Genomic DNA, 17,433 nt, shown 5'->3' on the forward strand with positions numbered 1-17,433 from the left:
TTAAAATGAAATCTCAGGGAAACATCCAAAGAACAGTAAATGTGATTGACCCAGCGGAAGAAAGAACGCCTCTATCTCTGATTTACTCTGAGGCGCAGAGGTGTTCAGGCTTATATGGCCTCACACTGCAAGCAATTTGATTTGGTGCCAAGGCACAATGTGTTCAGTAAAACATGCTGTGAGAAGTTCAGCTCTGAATTAAAAAACCCACTCATTTAAATGACAGGCTAACAGAAGATAATTTTTGAAGCGCTCTGTCCTACAGTGCCCTCATCAGTTAGGTTCCAATGAGAGGCTGAGGGTGCAAAAGCGCTCACTGGACTGGATTATGGAAGGACTACATTGCTGATGTGCTTTAAACCGAAACTGAGTATTTGGTTATTTTCCAGAATTCTGATAAGGTTTCAAGTTGCTAGTTCATGATAACAGCGATCTGTCATTAGGAACAAGAAGGGGAACCATCATACCTTTCTTTAAATCTCAATTTATCTGTGGCTTGGGAAGGAGTAATATTTTGAGTGGCATCAGACTATCCAAGTTTTCCAAACAGACTATTTGGGAGCAATATAAACCTTCCAGGGACTTCACAAATTTGCCATAATTTAATTTTTTAAGAGTATCTTACTTTTTAAAAACTCAGGTTCCACAAATCCGATGATAAATAGGGGAGCTTCCTACATTTAAGATCTCTTCAGACATGTAGGTATGCATCAAGAGATTTGGTACTATGTGGATAAATGTGGTAGCACGCGGATGAGAGGACAAATGTTTGGAAGGATGGGTTTTTTCCCAAGGCACAAACAGCAGCCACGGGCCAGCACTCTCTCCTAATGTCCTAAAATTCAGGGTGCAAAATTCCCTTTGTTGGAAAGGCAGCCATATCCTACCTGCCTCTCTCTCAGTTTCTCGGTTCAGACTCACACCTTGGTGCACGTTCCCAAGGGATCTGAGCACTTCCCAAGGAATGGCAATCTAGTTTTGCTGCTCATCTGGAGCATCACATAGTGTTAGGATACAAAACTATAAACAGAATTCGTTATTGGCAGTAAACACTAGGGTCTCTATTTTCTCCCTTCAGGAACAGACGCCGGAGGAAAGTGCCAGGGAAAAATGGAATGGCATTTCATTTTTGGAAACATCAAAAATGTAACGGTTACAATAAATTGTTGGCATCCTGAGCTTCAAGTTGGAGTATGCAGAATTTAGAAAAGAAAGGTAAAGTAGTTTCAAATACAGTTTTGATCCCCAAGGCAACTTTTCCAGTTTATCATTTTCTTAATTCCCTCTGTTTGTTGTACTATTAAAGAGTCAAACAATGGAAAAAAAGAAAAAAACCTGTACATATATCAAGTGAATGAAGTAAACGACCTGCTTTTCCTCATCCTCTCCTCCTTTTCAGTGATGGTAAAATGAAGTTCTAATTATAGCAACAAGAGGTTAGAATAAAAGTAATAGAAAAGTTGTAATTTAAAAATAGTAGATTTCTGTTTAAAAGCTACAAATTGTGTACAGACTGGAACTAAAGAGAGATAATCCATAATCAAGGCCAGGAGATTACTTTTTAAATTGCATATTGATAATATAAGTAGATATTGTAGAAATCTCTCTTTAAATTTCTCATAAAATGACACAAATTTCTAAATAATTATTACTCTCATGAATACATATATAATGACTGCAAAAAAGAAAAGTCTTCAGAACGATCAATAAACAAATCCAAAAAATATCCTTACATAAAGCCTGAAAAGATATTTTGTGTTTACTCCAACACGTGAAAGCATGATTTGGCTAAAATTTTGACCTGTAAATTCTACTTACCTGCAAAACACCAGGAAAACACGCACTGAAATTCAGAGTTTTGTCACCTTTTTTTAAAAAAAAGTTGTTAAAAGTTTGTATTGGTTTTGCTTTACCTTTTCCTCTATTTTTCATGTCTGGAATAGAAAAGCTCAGTCTTGCTATTGTGGGGAAAAAGGCTGACAATGTTTTTGCTTAACTGTGTTTCATACTGAGTGGAAGAGCAGAGAGCCCATAAGGACCTGTCTTCCTTTCAACAGACGATATAACAAAGAAATAAACTGAAAAGATTTTATCTGCCCCTGAACTATTTTGTGGTCGTTTATAAAAGTTTTCACAAGGAGGTTTTCTTATTCATTAATTAGGATTCATTAGGATTTTAAGTGGCCAGCTTTAAATTACCAATCAACATTCCTATTAATTTTCATGGAAACAAACAAACAACAACAAAAAATCCTTCTCTGATGCCTGGCAGTGGTTTCAGATCAGCCAAGGGATGCACCATTTTTGAGGTGCCGACTTCCCAGTAAGTGTAAAAAGGAGCTGTTTAAAACCAAAGATAAATGTTTCGCTGTGATCAATCAGGTTACCTTAGCTTTATCATGGAAAGCTCTGGGTTCGGCAAGCCTGTTTGGCAGCTTTTCTGGAGATCATAAATCAAAAGATTCAGAATAATTTTCAGCATTTTTTTGTAGTGAGGCCACTCTCCAGGTCTGCATCTCACTGGGATGGTCCCTGGGATTAAACTGGGGTTGAGGCAGGAAGAAACGGAGACAGTAATGACATTCTCTTAGGGCCAAGAATCCACCAAAAATTCAGAATTTGGTAATTATTTTTTAAGACACGGATATGCGCTCAGATAAACTGACTGAAACCAGCAATCTTACTACCTCTAAAACGCAGATTATATCACTGGAATTGTAAAGAATAAAGTTTTGGACAATATCTGTTACACTCAAAACTTCCACACAGGCATTTATTGCGGCATTTCTGCACTTCAGTTAACTTCAGACACTCCACTCACTCACACTACAAAATTCTTTAGCTTTTGACAGCTTTACAAAAGAAATTTGCTATTCACACCATGAATAGGGGTATGTATTAATTTGCCTTTCAAAGCGCGTGCAGTCCACTTTGCTGCTGATAATCTGCATAAAACCGGATTAACGAATCAGGAATCCTCGGGGTCACGACAGTCAGTGCGTACCGAAAGTGCCGTCCCATGATAGATTTGGCGTGTATGTCTTCCTGAAGAGCTAGAAGGGCTGCTTCTCTACAGACGGCTGTTATCTGCAAAGAAACAATAAAAAAAAACACCAACACAGCATTATTATAATAAAATATATTACTTGAAAGGAAAAAGGCCACCACAAGAATATCGACATGATCCAAATGCCAGATACTCACAAGGACAGAGTCTCTCCAACTTTTTTTAATAAATGAGGTTGCGGGTGATTAGGACATCCAAGAAACAGGACATAGCTCGAAATTCAAACCCCAGTAACATTGCATTTCATATTACAATATGTGGCAAATTAACTCGACAATCATATTACCTTTTGTTAAACTCCCCGCAACACCTGATAAATTAAACCCCCAACAACCAGCCATACATTTTTCTGTCCCCAAAGTGCAAGAGCAGATATTCCCAGGCTTTGTGGGCACTTTTCTTTCTCCGCTTTACGCTGGGAAAGAAGTAAAAACAATTAATTCTGAAAGGAAAGCTAGAAGGAGAAGGGGTGTGTGGAAGGGGAGGAGGGTTAAGGTCTCATACCCTGCAACGTGTTTTTAAGCTCTCCGGACTTCAGACAGCGGAAACAGACTGATGCCAGTGTCACTCTAAAGACACATTACTGTGGTGAAAAGAGCTTGCGGAATGAAAAGAGATATTGTGATTTCCAGTGCAACAGGGAAAACAGTGATTGATATTGACTGCTCCCTTATATCTGTAAATGAAAGAGCCAGCTGAAACACATTTGTCCAGCTATTCAGCATATTTTCTCTGTTTGTTCACTTACTGAAAAGAGTTCCCCCGCTTATGCTCTGCTAATGGTTGCCAAAGCCGTTTAGTAGCTTTTTAGAGGATTTAGCAGCATGTTTAGGAAGCTTTCACAAGAAAACATGCATGGATTTAGATGGCTTTGTCAAGTTACAACAATATTACTATTAGTTCTGTGCTGCTCTAATGAGCAGTGAAGCTAAACACTGCTGTTATGCATTTTAATGCTTTTCAGGACTTCCGAGACAGTGAAACATGGAAGCGTAGCTGAGATTCAGTGCACCAGCTTCTTGTGGAGATAAGCAATACATCATCTAGGAAGTAACGCAGGGATCTTGGTCTTTCCATTCAGGTTTTTCTCTAAGCAGACAGCGTGACTTTTCCCTATCTCTAACACAAATATAAAGCTACTTAAAGAAAAAGAAAAAAAACCAACAAACCAGATCAAACTCACCCCCCCCCCATCCCTGCCAAACACAAACCCAGAAATCTTTCAAAAGGGAGAAGACTGTTGATGGAAAAACAGACCCCGAGCGTCCTGGACTCTAAAGCTCTGTCAGTCTTTGAAGGAGGGGTCCATTTCCCCTTGATAAATCCTGCACTAAGGGCAAGTTTTCCACAAAATGAAGAGGAAATGACCCCTCCGGGGCTTTTCACAGGCGTTATTAAAAACCTCACAAATGCAGTACAGCCAGTTTTGACCACCCCGTTCTGCTCACACAGACCATCGCTAATCTACAGCATCACAATTATGGAGCAGGGTATCACCACAGCACAAGACGCTCACCTGTTAGGAGCTCCTAAGTTTTACCAAAGGAGAAGCTGGAGGAAGGACTGTCAAGTTGACAGATCCAAAAAAGCAGGAACACCACTGCCAGTTTTATTCCTTGCTGTTTCATTCATACCCTGATACCCTTAAGAGGAATTTGCCCATAAGCTGGTCCTTCTGATGATGCTTTTACATTTTCTCTACGCTCTGCCACGAGTATCAGTAACAGCGACAATAATTAACCTCCAAAGGATTTTTTTGTTTTAATTTTATTTTCGAAGACTGAACCATAACTTATGTGATAACTGAAAATTACTAGATATGAGGAAGCACCAGAAAACTGATATTTGTTTTCAGGCTTCCCAGGAACATTTGAGCTGCTTTTAAGGAAAGAGGAAAGCATTTTAAGGCACGAACTATCCTTCCCTCTTTTCCTGGCTGTACTCAGAATATTTGTGGACTAAATCTTTTACATATTACTGAGTAATAAACAGCAGGCATTATGGCACAGTGTTTAAAATTTGGGCCCTCGCGTCTGGTTGCAGGAGTCACATGGCGTTGTTTCCATTCCTTGGCTAACCCGGAGTATCAGGTTTCTGAGGTAAGAGATTTGACAAGGCAAGTTTGATTATTTTTCTTCGTTCAAGTATGCAAACTTAAAAAAAAAAAAAAAAGGTCCTCACAAGCATTCTCACTAGGTAGTAAAGCTAAATCGCTCGTGGAAAGCAAACACTAGTAGTAATATAGCCACAGTGAAATGAGAGTGAATTAATCTGGTGAAATCCACTGCTGCGTTACTGGCCTAAGGTCTGTTGGTTTTTCATAGATGTTTCTTGTGACAGTCATGTTTAGGACACTTCTTACTAGACCGAGCAACCGGAGGGTTTTTAAATGTAAATTCTGCCCAGATTGAAAACCAACATATATATTGGGTCAAGTGAGGCCAAGAGGGAAAGTAGCAGAAGGGGCTAATTGACAACAAAGGAAGAAACCCAGCAGCTTTGCCGCAAGGTACGGATCCTGCTGAGGCTTAGTGGCACTCCAAAACCAGAGGCTGCACCTAGACCATCAGTTTTAAAACCTTGCAAGACCTATCTATCCTCAAAGAACTTGTCCAATTACTTTCTTAAATCACTTCTCCTTTTGGCCTCCACAACATCATCCTGTAATGAACGCCACTGTCTAATCATGCATTGTATAAAAAAAAAAGCACTTTTGTTTGTCTTAAACCTGGTGATTTCAACAAGTGCCTCCAGGTTCCTGTGTTATGAGAGCGGTGATTCATCTGTTCTTCCCCGTTCACCTTCCTCATATCATCGATGATTTTACAGAGTTTTCTCTCACCCCCTGTCAGTCAAGTCTTTGCAAGCTGAAGAGTCCCCAGTGATTCAGCCCCTGCTCCTCCAGAACTTGTTCACCCTTCAGCCCGTCTGCCATGTTGGCTTCACCAGTTCTGCTCCATCCTCTCCTTCGGACAGTGAGTGGCCGAAGCTGTGCCGTAGGGACACCGGCACTTCCTTTCCTACTACTAATCATATTAGCATCAAGATGATTTTTCTCTGAAAATTACCCCTGCTGCCTCCTGAGCGTGTTCTCCTGAGTGACAATATCTAACTTAGGTCACATACTTGTGATTTTGAAGCCTGGGTGATTTTCTTTTCTCTCCATTGCGTTTATCAGCATGAATAGCCTCTGCCTGCCTCTATAAATGAACACTGTGAACCAAAATTACCTATCTGCCACTTTTAAGACAATCCTTAATTATTTTCCAATACAAACCCAAGGGATCACCATTTTTACCTTTTCAGTATTAAAAAAAAAAACAAAAAAAACCAAACCACAAACCAAAAGAAGTGCAGTCTTTTGGATCTTTGTGTGTTGCAAGGAACAAGAATAACATCCTAGTCTTGTTCCAAAGGCGAAATTGCAGCTCGATATATCGCAGGACAAAACAGAAATTCTTGTCTGCATCTGAATATGGAGTGGCTTTCAGCATTGCCCGCTAAAGCAGTAATGAAGACATTAAGTGATTGTCAGAAACAACAGTGATTAAACAGCAACAGACCAGGCAGCAGGTAATTAAGCAATAAGTGCTGAGGTGTGGGATGTTATTGCAGAGATGAATAGCGAGCCAGGTGTGGCTGAATACTACTGAATCTATGAGTACCAGAACATACCCTAGTTTGATTATTAGTATCACTATAAATGAAAGTTTAACAAACAGGATTCTCACTTTCAGTGGAATGAGAGCAAAATTACTGACCTATGCATTAGCCTGCTATCGGCAGTTCTCTCTTAGCATGGGAATAATTTGTAATTCACGTATTAAAAACAGATTATCATTTTTTTTAAAGGACTGATTTATCATCTGAATGAGTGCTTTAAGATCAGAAAATAAACAACTGATTTAGAATCCTACTTCAAAGTCAAAAAAGCGACTGTATCAAGTTGTCCTGGGAGGAAAGGAGAACTCAGATTTGCTATCTGAACCACACACGCACCGATCAGTAATAAGGAAAGCCACACACAAGCTCACAGCTATGGTGCAAACAATGATGAGTTCCAAAAAGAAATGGATTTACACCTAGTCCTTCCTTCCCTCCCCATTTCACTCCCAGCAACAATAAAATGCACAGCGCTAGTTACCGTTCCCTGAATAAACAGCGTTCAGCATAACCCATCTTTCTCCCGAAACTAATGGTTACACTGGCTGATTCAGCTTGGCCGATTCTCCCCCATTCTGGCATTGAGCACCGACTCCTTCCAGCGGTCTGAAAGTCCTTTTCAGCTTCTTTGTATTTAAAGTGCTCTAAATAGCTTTAAAGAATCTTTCAAAAAAAAAAAAAAAAAAAGGGCAGGAAAAAAGAAATGAGCTTCTGTGTTAAAGCCTTAGGTATTTTCAAGAAAGTGGTTTTGTTAGTGCAGAGTCTGTTGGGAACACCTGTGAATGTCGGGTTTAATTGGGCTGCAGCTGGTGTCGATTGTGTGCGCAGTAACTGGCAGCCTCTGGCTGGCTGTACATTGTGTTTCATTTTCCCTTTTTCCTTCCTTTTTAACTTGCTCCTCCACCCCGCCAGTTAAAGTTGTAAGGGATTGTGTGTAAGAGGGATTAGGAGCCTGGAAACAGAATAGTACCCTGCGGTTTGTGAATAGGGCAAATTGTGGCGCTTCCTGGATGGAAACTACCTGCGAGGCTGCGCGCCCGCGCGGTGTGCGCCTGCTAGGCAGCCTCAAAGGAAGGCTGTGTATGGGTTTGGGGAGTTTGCTTTCCCGCTCTGTTAAGGAGAGAGAAAAGGTTCATACACGGCATTTTAAAAAGACATGAATAACTCCTGGGTCGGGACATCTGTTTCTCACTGGGGCAAATTCCTACCCGTGTCAGGCATCTCCTCTTGCCCCCTGCATCAGAAGCTGCTCTACGCAGAGCAATAGCCTTGTCCTCACGAACCCGGGAAAATCGGAAAGCTCTCAGGACGCAGGACCATCACCTGACTGAGGAAAGAGGTGGGCATGGCCACCTTTCCAAAGCGAGAAGAGAAAACAAAACCAGGAGGAGATGCACCGTAGGCAGAGAGGCTATAAGGGAGCAGCAGGGAAAGGTTGCTGCCCGTATTCTAAAATCGACATCAATTCAACTTTCCGCACAGTGCAGTGCTGGGCAGAGATGGTAAATACCTCGAGGATTTTGCCACCCCCTCAAAGTGTGGGATGCTACGGCCCCTCTTTTCCCCCTTCTCCTTTGTGCAGGCACCACCTGCTGCCGGCTCCCACCTCTCTTGTGCTGGCTGCAGTGCTAAGCTGGCCCTTTCATTAACTGATTCAATGCACCAGACCATCAGAAAACTAATCCAGAAATTAAAAAAAAAACAAACAAAAAAACCAAAAAAGCATTAGCTTGCCGCTGGGGTATTGAGATGGGCTCACAGGGGGGATTCGACAAGCACCAGTCGGCATGGGAGGGGTGGAGAGCACCACAAGCATCTCTGCCTCCAGTAGCGGAGAGCTGCTGCATTGCCTGGTCGCGTTCTGCACTCGCTTACCCTGTGTCAGCATCCCCGCATCGCTTCTGGTGTGCACAGAGGTCTCTCTGTACCCCAGCACAACGCTGGCAGTGCCAGGGAGACGTGCCCTAGATAACACTTTTGTACAACATACTATTAAAGAGAAAAATACTATTTGAAGATGTCACAAATACCACTTTTCCTTTAAACTGGGCTAAACTGAGAGGCTCATAACTGGTGAGAGGTGGAGTTTTTGATGTATTTCAAAAAGGCTTAAATTTAGCACTTCTCTCGTGTTTCAATTTCCCCGTTTCATGTATAAAGCAGATAAAATGGGAAAATACAAGATAACACACCTTTTTTTCTGTTCTCTGAGAAGAGAAATTCTTACAGACCACTACAAATCTTGTTCTCTCTGGGAGGAAAAGTTTCCAACACCACGAAATAATTGATCACCCTGCAGTAAGTTTTGATCTAGTCTTTAAAAGACAAAGAATCACCCCTGTGTATATCTCTTCATTCTGCTCAGTTCTATGATCTGTAGATTTAAATGGGACGGATTATACTTTTGGGCATTTTGCAAATGGAAAATAATCTATTCTAAACAGAAAATGATAAAATATATTAGCATAATGTTCTTCATACAGTATCCATTCATTCCTCAGATTCACGTACTGTAGCTACCACTGGAGCTTTGGAGTCAATTTACTTAATATGTGATTGTTGCTCTATAAAACTTTTCTAACTAGCTAAAGTGTGCAAGGCACTCACAGGTCACACAAGTGCCTCAGTGAGACAGAGGCTTCTTTGACCTCTAAGTGACTATGTTTTAAAATGTTATTAGTTGTCCTCAAGTTAAAGTGCATACATCTATTATAGTTCTGTATTCATGCGCACTGCCTTGGAACGGATGAGTTCCTATTCATGTTGCAGCCATCCTCTGCAATGATATCCTATAATTAAATATTACCTTTTATAAAAAGACAGATTTCTTTCTTCCTTGTTTATTAAGGAGGCATTCAATATGAGCAGCCAGTGGACAGTCTACTTTAAAATAGGTCTGCGGTGACGAAGCAGCACCTTTGCAATTCTTAAATAAAAAGGACAGGTATTACGTGTATCTCGTGTCTCTGATCCAACAGGCTGAGCAAACAATCTCTGCTATTCCTGATTTCTTTTATGAGAAGTTGATACGAAATGTAATTGAACAAAACCAGCTCCTTTAACGATGTCTGTAAGTGACCTTAGCTCAGAACAGACCGGCCCAAACCTTCACTATTTAATCCACAGTTTGCTTATTTGTGTAATTTTGCAGATTGATGTGCATGTGATGATGCACGTGGGTGTCCACAGCTTACCTGAGGTGCTGCACAGGGACAGAAAGTGGTTGTGCCACCCGAATACATCTGGTCTGACCAGGATGATGGTTCCCACTCAGCTTTTTCTGTGGTGGCCACAGCTGCCTTGGGGGACCACAGCAGGGACCGAGTCCTCCTTCTGCCCTCTCCTCCTGGTCTCAGACAGGAGGGCTAGGCTTCAGAGTCACCTCATCTACCTGCTTTGGTCACCCTGGTGTCACACAGCCTGGCATGTTGGCCAGATGAGCCAGACAACTGGCTGGTTGCTCTTGTGGGACAATGGCACAATTAACGAGACAGCAGTGACCACAAAATGCTGCGTTTAATTGCTTTTACAGTACCAAAACCTGAGCACGGGCTGTGCCTGGGCGGCAGGCAGTATCACATGTATCAGTAGCTCTCACTATTCTATAAAGCTTAAACACGCCCAGAGAAGAGAAGGGAAAGATGAGGTATGTAGCCAAAATTAAGCATATGTATCATAAGTATAGCACATGATGACAGCTAAACAGAATAAACCAGAGCCTTCAGTGGTACATGCTAAGTGTCATCACACATACCTCTGCTCATCCCGACATGTTCTAACAGAGCGAAGCTTTGACTCCATCTGCAAGCCTTCTTTTTTATTCTTTCCACTCTCTTAAAAAATATTACTAGATGTGGTATCCTTCCACGCAATATATAAAACATGTAAATGCCAATTTAACTTTTGTAACTACAAGCCCAAAACGCAGCTATTTTCCAAAACGCACTCTGTCGATATGGCTCCCATCACTTTGGCAGAGACATGGCATAGCTGCACCTTTCACAAAGGAATTCCGTAACAAAACGAGTTTTTACATGCTGGGACTAAATATTTTTAAACAGCACTCTCTGCCAACTTCAAGTTTCAGCTATATTTGTGCAACTAATAAATAAATAAATAAATAAATCACACACATGTTTCTATACAAGATTAAGCTGCATTTCTGGTTAACCTCAGAATTATTTCTTTTTTATATAAACATTTAATGAGAAAGTTTAACTTCTTCCCTGCAATGAGGAAAAGGAAGCCAAGCCACTAGAAAAACAGTCTCTTTCTATATGTACGTGTGTGTGTGTGTGTGAGCGCGCACGCACTCATTTTAATTAAAAGTAATTAACAGAATACTGTGTTCTCACTCACAGTATGCTGTTACTACAGAGGACCGGTACACAGAGCCAATGCTATTTTGCTGAACGCCGCTAGCAAGACAGATTGAATTATGCAACTAAAAAATTCTAAACTAGAAGACTTGTAGGACATCATTGGTTGTAGCTGTCATGAGTTTCTCTCTAGAAAAGCAAAACAAAAGAAAAAAACCTACAAAACAGATTTGGTAGCTTCTACCTTATGCAACCCCTCATAGCGTAGGTTTTAAGTAGTTGCTGCGTTTACTTGATTTCTTTTCAAATTTTGAGGCAGACAGATATGAGGTTGGGCGACACATTCAGCATATTCCCTATTTCTTGCACTGAAAAAATAATCCATGCATTTGCTTCTCAAACCAGTAATTCCTTCCTCAAGTTTAACCTGGGAGAGTAGCAGAGGCCTTAGACTCCTATCAAAACAAAGCAAATAAAAGCGATTCTGCAAAAGGAATCAGGAGAAGTGCCCTCGCTTCCCTAAAAATATTTTTTTTTTCTTCAATAGAGCACAGCCAGCCTGGAACTGTCTTTCAATTCCTTTCAGTTCCAGCAGCATTTCTTTTACATTATATCACCATTAAAAGATTGTTAGAGCTCTAAACTTTTGAATCCACCCAGCAAAAAGGAAAGCAAGAAAATTCTTTTTTCATGTTTTTTTTTCTTTTTTTTTTTTTCTAAACTCTCCCTTTTATCCTGTTTTTGGAACTATGGCGAATATTGATTTGGATATTGCCTAGCACGTTAATAGCAACTGTATTTGTAGTTACCTATGTATGAGATATCATAATATAATATAGTAAAAGCAAACAGACTCAGTTAAAAATAATAGCCAGGAAGTCTAGCAAAATCTTCTGGAGTCTTAGTGTTTCTATCAATTTGGATAGAAAGCATCCAAATCCTATGATAAGAAGAGAGATGTGTACTTTCTGGGTCTCTGTATGGCTATTTACAAATGCATCACACCCTGAGTTGAGGCAGGGAGCGGAAAAAGACATTTGTCGTGTAGGGCCTTTAGATTGCAAGATGAATAATGTCCTTAATGGAAGCTCTCTTGCTTTTTCATTTGTTGGGTTCTCAGCTCCTGGAAGGTGCGAGATGTCTCCTGCGGAGTATCTAGTTCCTTGGCAGAATGCTAGAGGAATTTCGGCCTGTTTCTAAGTTTACCTCTTGGAGCATCCCATGGCATCCAGCTGCTCATGTTTCCCAAGAAAATCCGGGAGGGGGGCTACTGCATGCCTGTATTCCAGAGAGGCAGAATATGGCCGGGAGGACAATCAGACCTAGAAAGCAATGCTGTCAGCAACAGCTAGATGCCTTCGAGTACAGTTATTACTCCTTAAGGAGGAAGCAAAAAGACTGGTAAAAAACTTAAAGTAAGTTTCACTTGTGCAAGAAAAGAAAAGGAGTAATTATAGCAAGAAAAAAAAACCCACCTGAATGATACAAATTCTGAAAGAAGAAAAGTGGTGTACCTACAATTACCTTGAGTTAAGGATTTATGCCAGGGATATATTTTAATGGAACAGGAAGTCAAAAAAATAGCAGTAAGTCAGACATGACAGTGTGGCCTGTGCCTCCCCACAGTCAGTCTAAACCAGAGATGCACTGGATGCTCTTTTTGATCTGGCCCCTTGATGAGCCTGCTCAAGTGCTAACCAGCAGAAACCTAATCCAGCGACACAGAAGAGAGTAGTTTTTGCTGGTTTAGCAGCCTGAACTGGCTCACCCAGGATGCAGGCAGGGAGGCTGGCAAGGAAGGAAGGCACTGAAGGCAGGGAGGCAATGAGACTGCAGCAGAAAGCGGGTTTAAAGCGCACCGTAGCTTCGAGACACACTGAACCTACAAACAAAATGCTTTCACTTGTGCAACACCTGCCAATTTAAAAGCCAATGCACAATGCACCTAATTAAGAAAAGTATATGTCTGGTGTCTATAGACAGACATTCACTGGTGTAGGCAGCCTTGCGAGTGGCCCTTTTGGGGGGGCAGTCTCCATGTTTCCCATAAGGATCTCAGTGTTCTGACTTGACACCCCTCGATCTACTGGTTTTAATAGCTGCATGCTTACAAAAACCCCAGTATTTTGAGTTATTTGGTCATAAAACCAATAACAATACAATTCTACTGTCAATAACAGCGTATCTACTAACCACTTTTAGTTTCAATAAAAGCTTTGAAGGATAGATCTTGGGTGTATCCCTGTTGTGTCTACTGTATATAATCCACAGGTAAATGTGACCCACTGCTTCTGGTCCAAAATCACCCAGTCCAGTGAATCCCTGAGTGTGCACCATGAGGGATTCACAGCACTATCCCCAAGTCCCAGCTCCCTCACAAGTGGAGCAGCCTGTCACCAGTATAGCTGGTCCCCATCGCTCTGGGAATGAGCCAAAGAAGAGAATGAGGCAGCATAAGGTAAAATGCTGAAATGTAAGAACGTGTAGTCAGAGCTGTCACTTACCTTCAGTGCAAAGTTATGAGTTACCAGATTGATAAGGCATCTGCTTTTATATTGTCAACATGGAAATTTCTCATTTGAGTGCCCTTCTGCACCTAAGAAAACTGAATCCATGTCATGTCTGAAAGTCACTTCAGTATTCTGGATAACCGGATCTGCTACTCCATGCATAACATCTAATTTAGCAAATTCCTCCATTTTTTCGCTTTCTTACTTGTAAACGCGTCCTTGGTCTCTTGGGTTTTCTCCCCCTCCTTCCTTGTCTAGGCAAGACAATGTAATGCAAATTTCCAGCACTATGAAGACTTAGAAAATGAGTCATTTGCATTTCTCTTCACTTAACAAAGATGTTTTCCATTCAAAATTTATCCTCAACATTTTTGCAAATGCGCATAGGAGGAAGCAGAGGAGTCTCCCTTTCCTCTAGGTTGTATGCAGCTTGCATTTTAAAATTAATAGCATTTGAACTTCTAAGAAGTTGCAGACTAGCATGGTACACAAACAATTTAAGGCCAGAAATTTGTGAAATTTATGCTTAATAGTGCCCAGCCACAAGGATTCCCCTAAAGCTCTGTGACATTTGCCGTCCTTGGCCACAGTGCTCTACATTCAACGTTCCCCACTTCAAGCCCTTGCCTTTGTGCTTACATCAAAGCCCAGTAGCTCTGGGCCTTCTGCACAGGAGGCACAAATCCACAAGCCCCCAGGAGGTCCCTCAGGCCACCAAATCCCTGCAGAGGCACCTTCCCTTTCCCAACAGTGACAGAGGGAGGTGACAGTGATCACACCCGTTAGGTAGATGCTTAACATTTGAGGAAGGCCGTCTGTATACACTGTCGCATGTGGTATTGCTGTTTTCACAGTCATTGAGTTAATGCCAGGTGTCTCCCACCTTTCCTGGCACTGGGAAGGTTTGCCAGGATAGCATCTAACACCTCAGCAGAGGCTGAGATCAAGGGAGGAGGGAATGACACCCACAGGAGCTGCTATGGCTGTAGCACTGCAGAGGATGCCACAAGAGCGAGCTGAGAAAGCTCGACTACATCAGAACTAAGGACCACAGCTAAAAAAAACCTCAGAAGCCACTAAGAAATGTTAGTGCAACCTGCAGTGCCCCTGAGGTGCCATGTTTGAGGGACAGTTATGGTAAGGTTTCCTGTAGGACCATGCCTCTTGCTATGCGGCTGGTTTACCTAGCAGAGCGTCAGCTCTGACAGACAAAAAGGATTCTATCACTAGAGAAAGGAATTGTGTCAGCTCTCTTTGCCCAAACAGTGAAGGCGCTTGTTTTAGCCAAAAGGGTGCATATGAAGTGCCTCATCTGTGTGCTGTTCACCATCGGCATCAGAAAGTGCAGGTTGTAGAGCACAGCTGTAATTCAGAGAGCCTCGCTCATGCTGTAATGTGCATCTCCTACTTCTCAAGTGGGGTAATGACTTACGAAATCAAATTCCGTAACTCTGAGAGACTTGGTAATGGGCGCAGCGTCACAGCCACGCTCCAGCACTGAAGTCTTTTTTCCCCCCCACATAACCACGTCGGGAACAGCAGCTGTCGCACCACAGAGCCCTGAAACAATGTGGGACTCTCACTCCACGTCATTAAATGCTATTTTGCTAAATTAAAGGCTGCAAGTAAGTCATATTGTATTCATAAGCACATGTATGCCACAGGCCTTTCCCCTTCCGATATTTCCCTCAGCTGTGGATCATTCAAAATCCCACGGAACAAATATTTCAACATTCATACTTTTTTTTTGTTGTTGTTGTAAGAGGAGGACCTTCCACCCCTCAGTGGACACAGTATTCAAACCACACTGCCAAATATTATATGATGTCCTTTCCAGAGTTAATTTTTAATTTCCTGACTCTACTGCATGAGAAATTTTCAAATTGTCTTGGCAGTCACTTCACGGCATGTGCAGCCCTAATTGCAGAAGTGAATGCAGAGTCAGCCCAAATGAAAACCTCCGGACTAACTGAAGAATTTCTGCAGAATTAGTTAGTTGGTTGAATTAAGTTCCAGAGAGCACTGCAGTCCAAGAAAGGATCTCAAATGTACCGCAAAGGGTGCAAACCTTTCTTTCCCCAGCCTGCTGTGCAGTAAGGGGAAGCAGGTGTCTTCGACGTGTCACTCAAAAACCCAATGATTTTCCATTTTCATTTTTTAATGCCACAATTCATAACCCACAGATGTTGTGCATGGCTATAAATCTTGGCACCCTCTCCACTGCAAAAGAATTTCCCCTGGTATTCAATTTTCTTTGCTTTACCTTAAGTCACCCTAATCATGCTGACATCTACTATCGATGATTATATTAGCCCTAAAAGATCCTTAAACAAATGAAAAGGACTGACTTCCACTCCTAAAGTTCTGCTTCCAATTTTCTAAAGGAAATTAAATAATGTATAAATCAAATGCTGGGCACAGGCCCAGGCAGCTGAACATCGCTTTGTCCTTTCAAAGTGAAGAGGAAGTGTCTGCTACAGAAGGGACAAGCCAAGAGAAATAAAGCTTAACCTCAGCTCCATATGAAAGTGATTTGAGATAATCGGGGAATCTGCAAAGAGGTTAAAACGGGGAGACCACATACTAACAGGAGAACTTTACATGATGATCAAAAATATATCGAGAGCTGACCTTCACCTGGGGGAGCTGCACAGCCCTAGCAGGCTGTTACGCCTGAGCAGAGTACGAAGGGCAGGAGAAAGAAGAGATGAACGGGAAGTGAAAAATCTATTTATAGCTGGCATTTGTCATGTCATGGTAATCTTATCAGGGTTTTGTTGTTTTTTGTTTTTTTTTTTTTTTTCCCCAGCTTGCAAGATTTATAAATAAGTACTGCCTGTCAACCTTACAGCAAGTCAGCTATGCAGTAAATGTACACGCTGCTTTCCAGTTCTCCTTTAGCTAATACTTAGATTATTAAGTCAGCCACTGAGGGACTTCTTAATTTATGTACTACTGATGGACTGCTGATCCTCCTCTTTAACACAGTATGTATCTAGAAGGGAAAAAAAACGTAAAACGTCCTAGATATATACCTGGTACTATTTTCTAAGCAAGGGACTGCTTTAATTGCCACAAGGCATTTCTTAAAACTATTGGGAACAGATCTATTTCGTAATATGATTTCTCTATTAAAAGAAGATCCTGATTTGAGTTTACATGGCTTCAACAAGAGTTTACGCTGACGTTTTTGCACACAAAAGAGCGGGTTTGAAAACTGAGATCAGCACTGGATTTCATAATTAGCATCTACATAACCCTATTTGCATAACCCAAACTTTGATGGAGAGAAAAAGATATGAAATTCAGCTGTTAATCCTACAACTTTGTACATCCTTGGCTACTTACAAAATCCTCTCCTCACCTTTATAAGGTACAGAATATTTCAGATGCAATGCAAATGGTCCTTAAACTTAGACAGCTGAAGAGTCAAGACTTTACACTTTCCCAAGAAACCAGTAAAATTATTTTAAGCACCGTTATTTTGCAGTTGTTTGGTCTGTCACAACATTAATTGAGTAGCTGGCAAAGCAGAGATAACCACCTAACAGTTATATATACATGCGCATTCAACAAACATCCTGCCTCGATGTTGCAAACACGTCAGGAAATGCTTCATTGTTTAAAAAAGAAAAAAAAAGTAAATCCCCAAACAAAAATACTACCCATTTCTTTCCCTTTTAAAAAGTAGAGTTTGCATGTACACTCTTTGTGTATGCTTTTCTTTTGTAGAGCTATTTTAAATTTAAAGTAGGTAATGTGTGCTACTACTATTTAAATCTCAGAAATTCATTTGAACATTAAGCACATTTGATTCAGAAGAACCAACATGTTTAATGGGTTTACAGCCTTGTAATTTCCCAACAAGTATCCG

The 17,433-nt window shown here is 41.2% G+C and overlaps 1 protein-coding gene across 2 annotated transcripts in view; it reads right to left on the bottom strand.

The window, feature by feature from the left end:
- Positions 1–1,911: 1,911 nt before the first annotated feature.
- Positions 1,912–17,433, bottom strand: part of AFG2A (AFG2 AAA ATPase homolog A) — a 196,867-nt gene continuing 181,345 nt past the window's right edge. The window contains exon 16 of one of the 2 annotated variants that reach the window (XM_063335304.1): positions 1,912–3,087. In XM_063335304.1, coding sequence (XP_063191374.1) covers positions 2,911–3,087 — 177 coding nt within the window. In that variant the 3' untranslated portion in view covers positions 1,912–2,910. The remainder of the gene's footprint in view (positions 3,088–17,433) is intronic. The other variant, XM_063335303.1, reaches the window with a different exon arrangement.

Source organism: Chroicocephalus ridibundus, chromosome 5 (assembly GCF_963924245.1).
Source record: "Chroicocephalus ridibundus chromosome 5, bChrRid1.1, whole genome shotgun sequence".
NCBI lineage: Eukaryota > Metazoa > Chordata > Aves > Charadriiformes > Laridae > Chroicocephalus > Chroicocephalus ridibundus.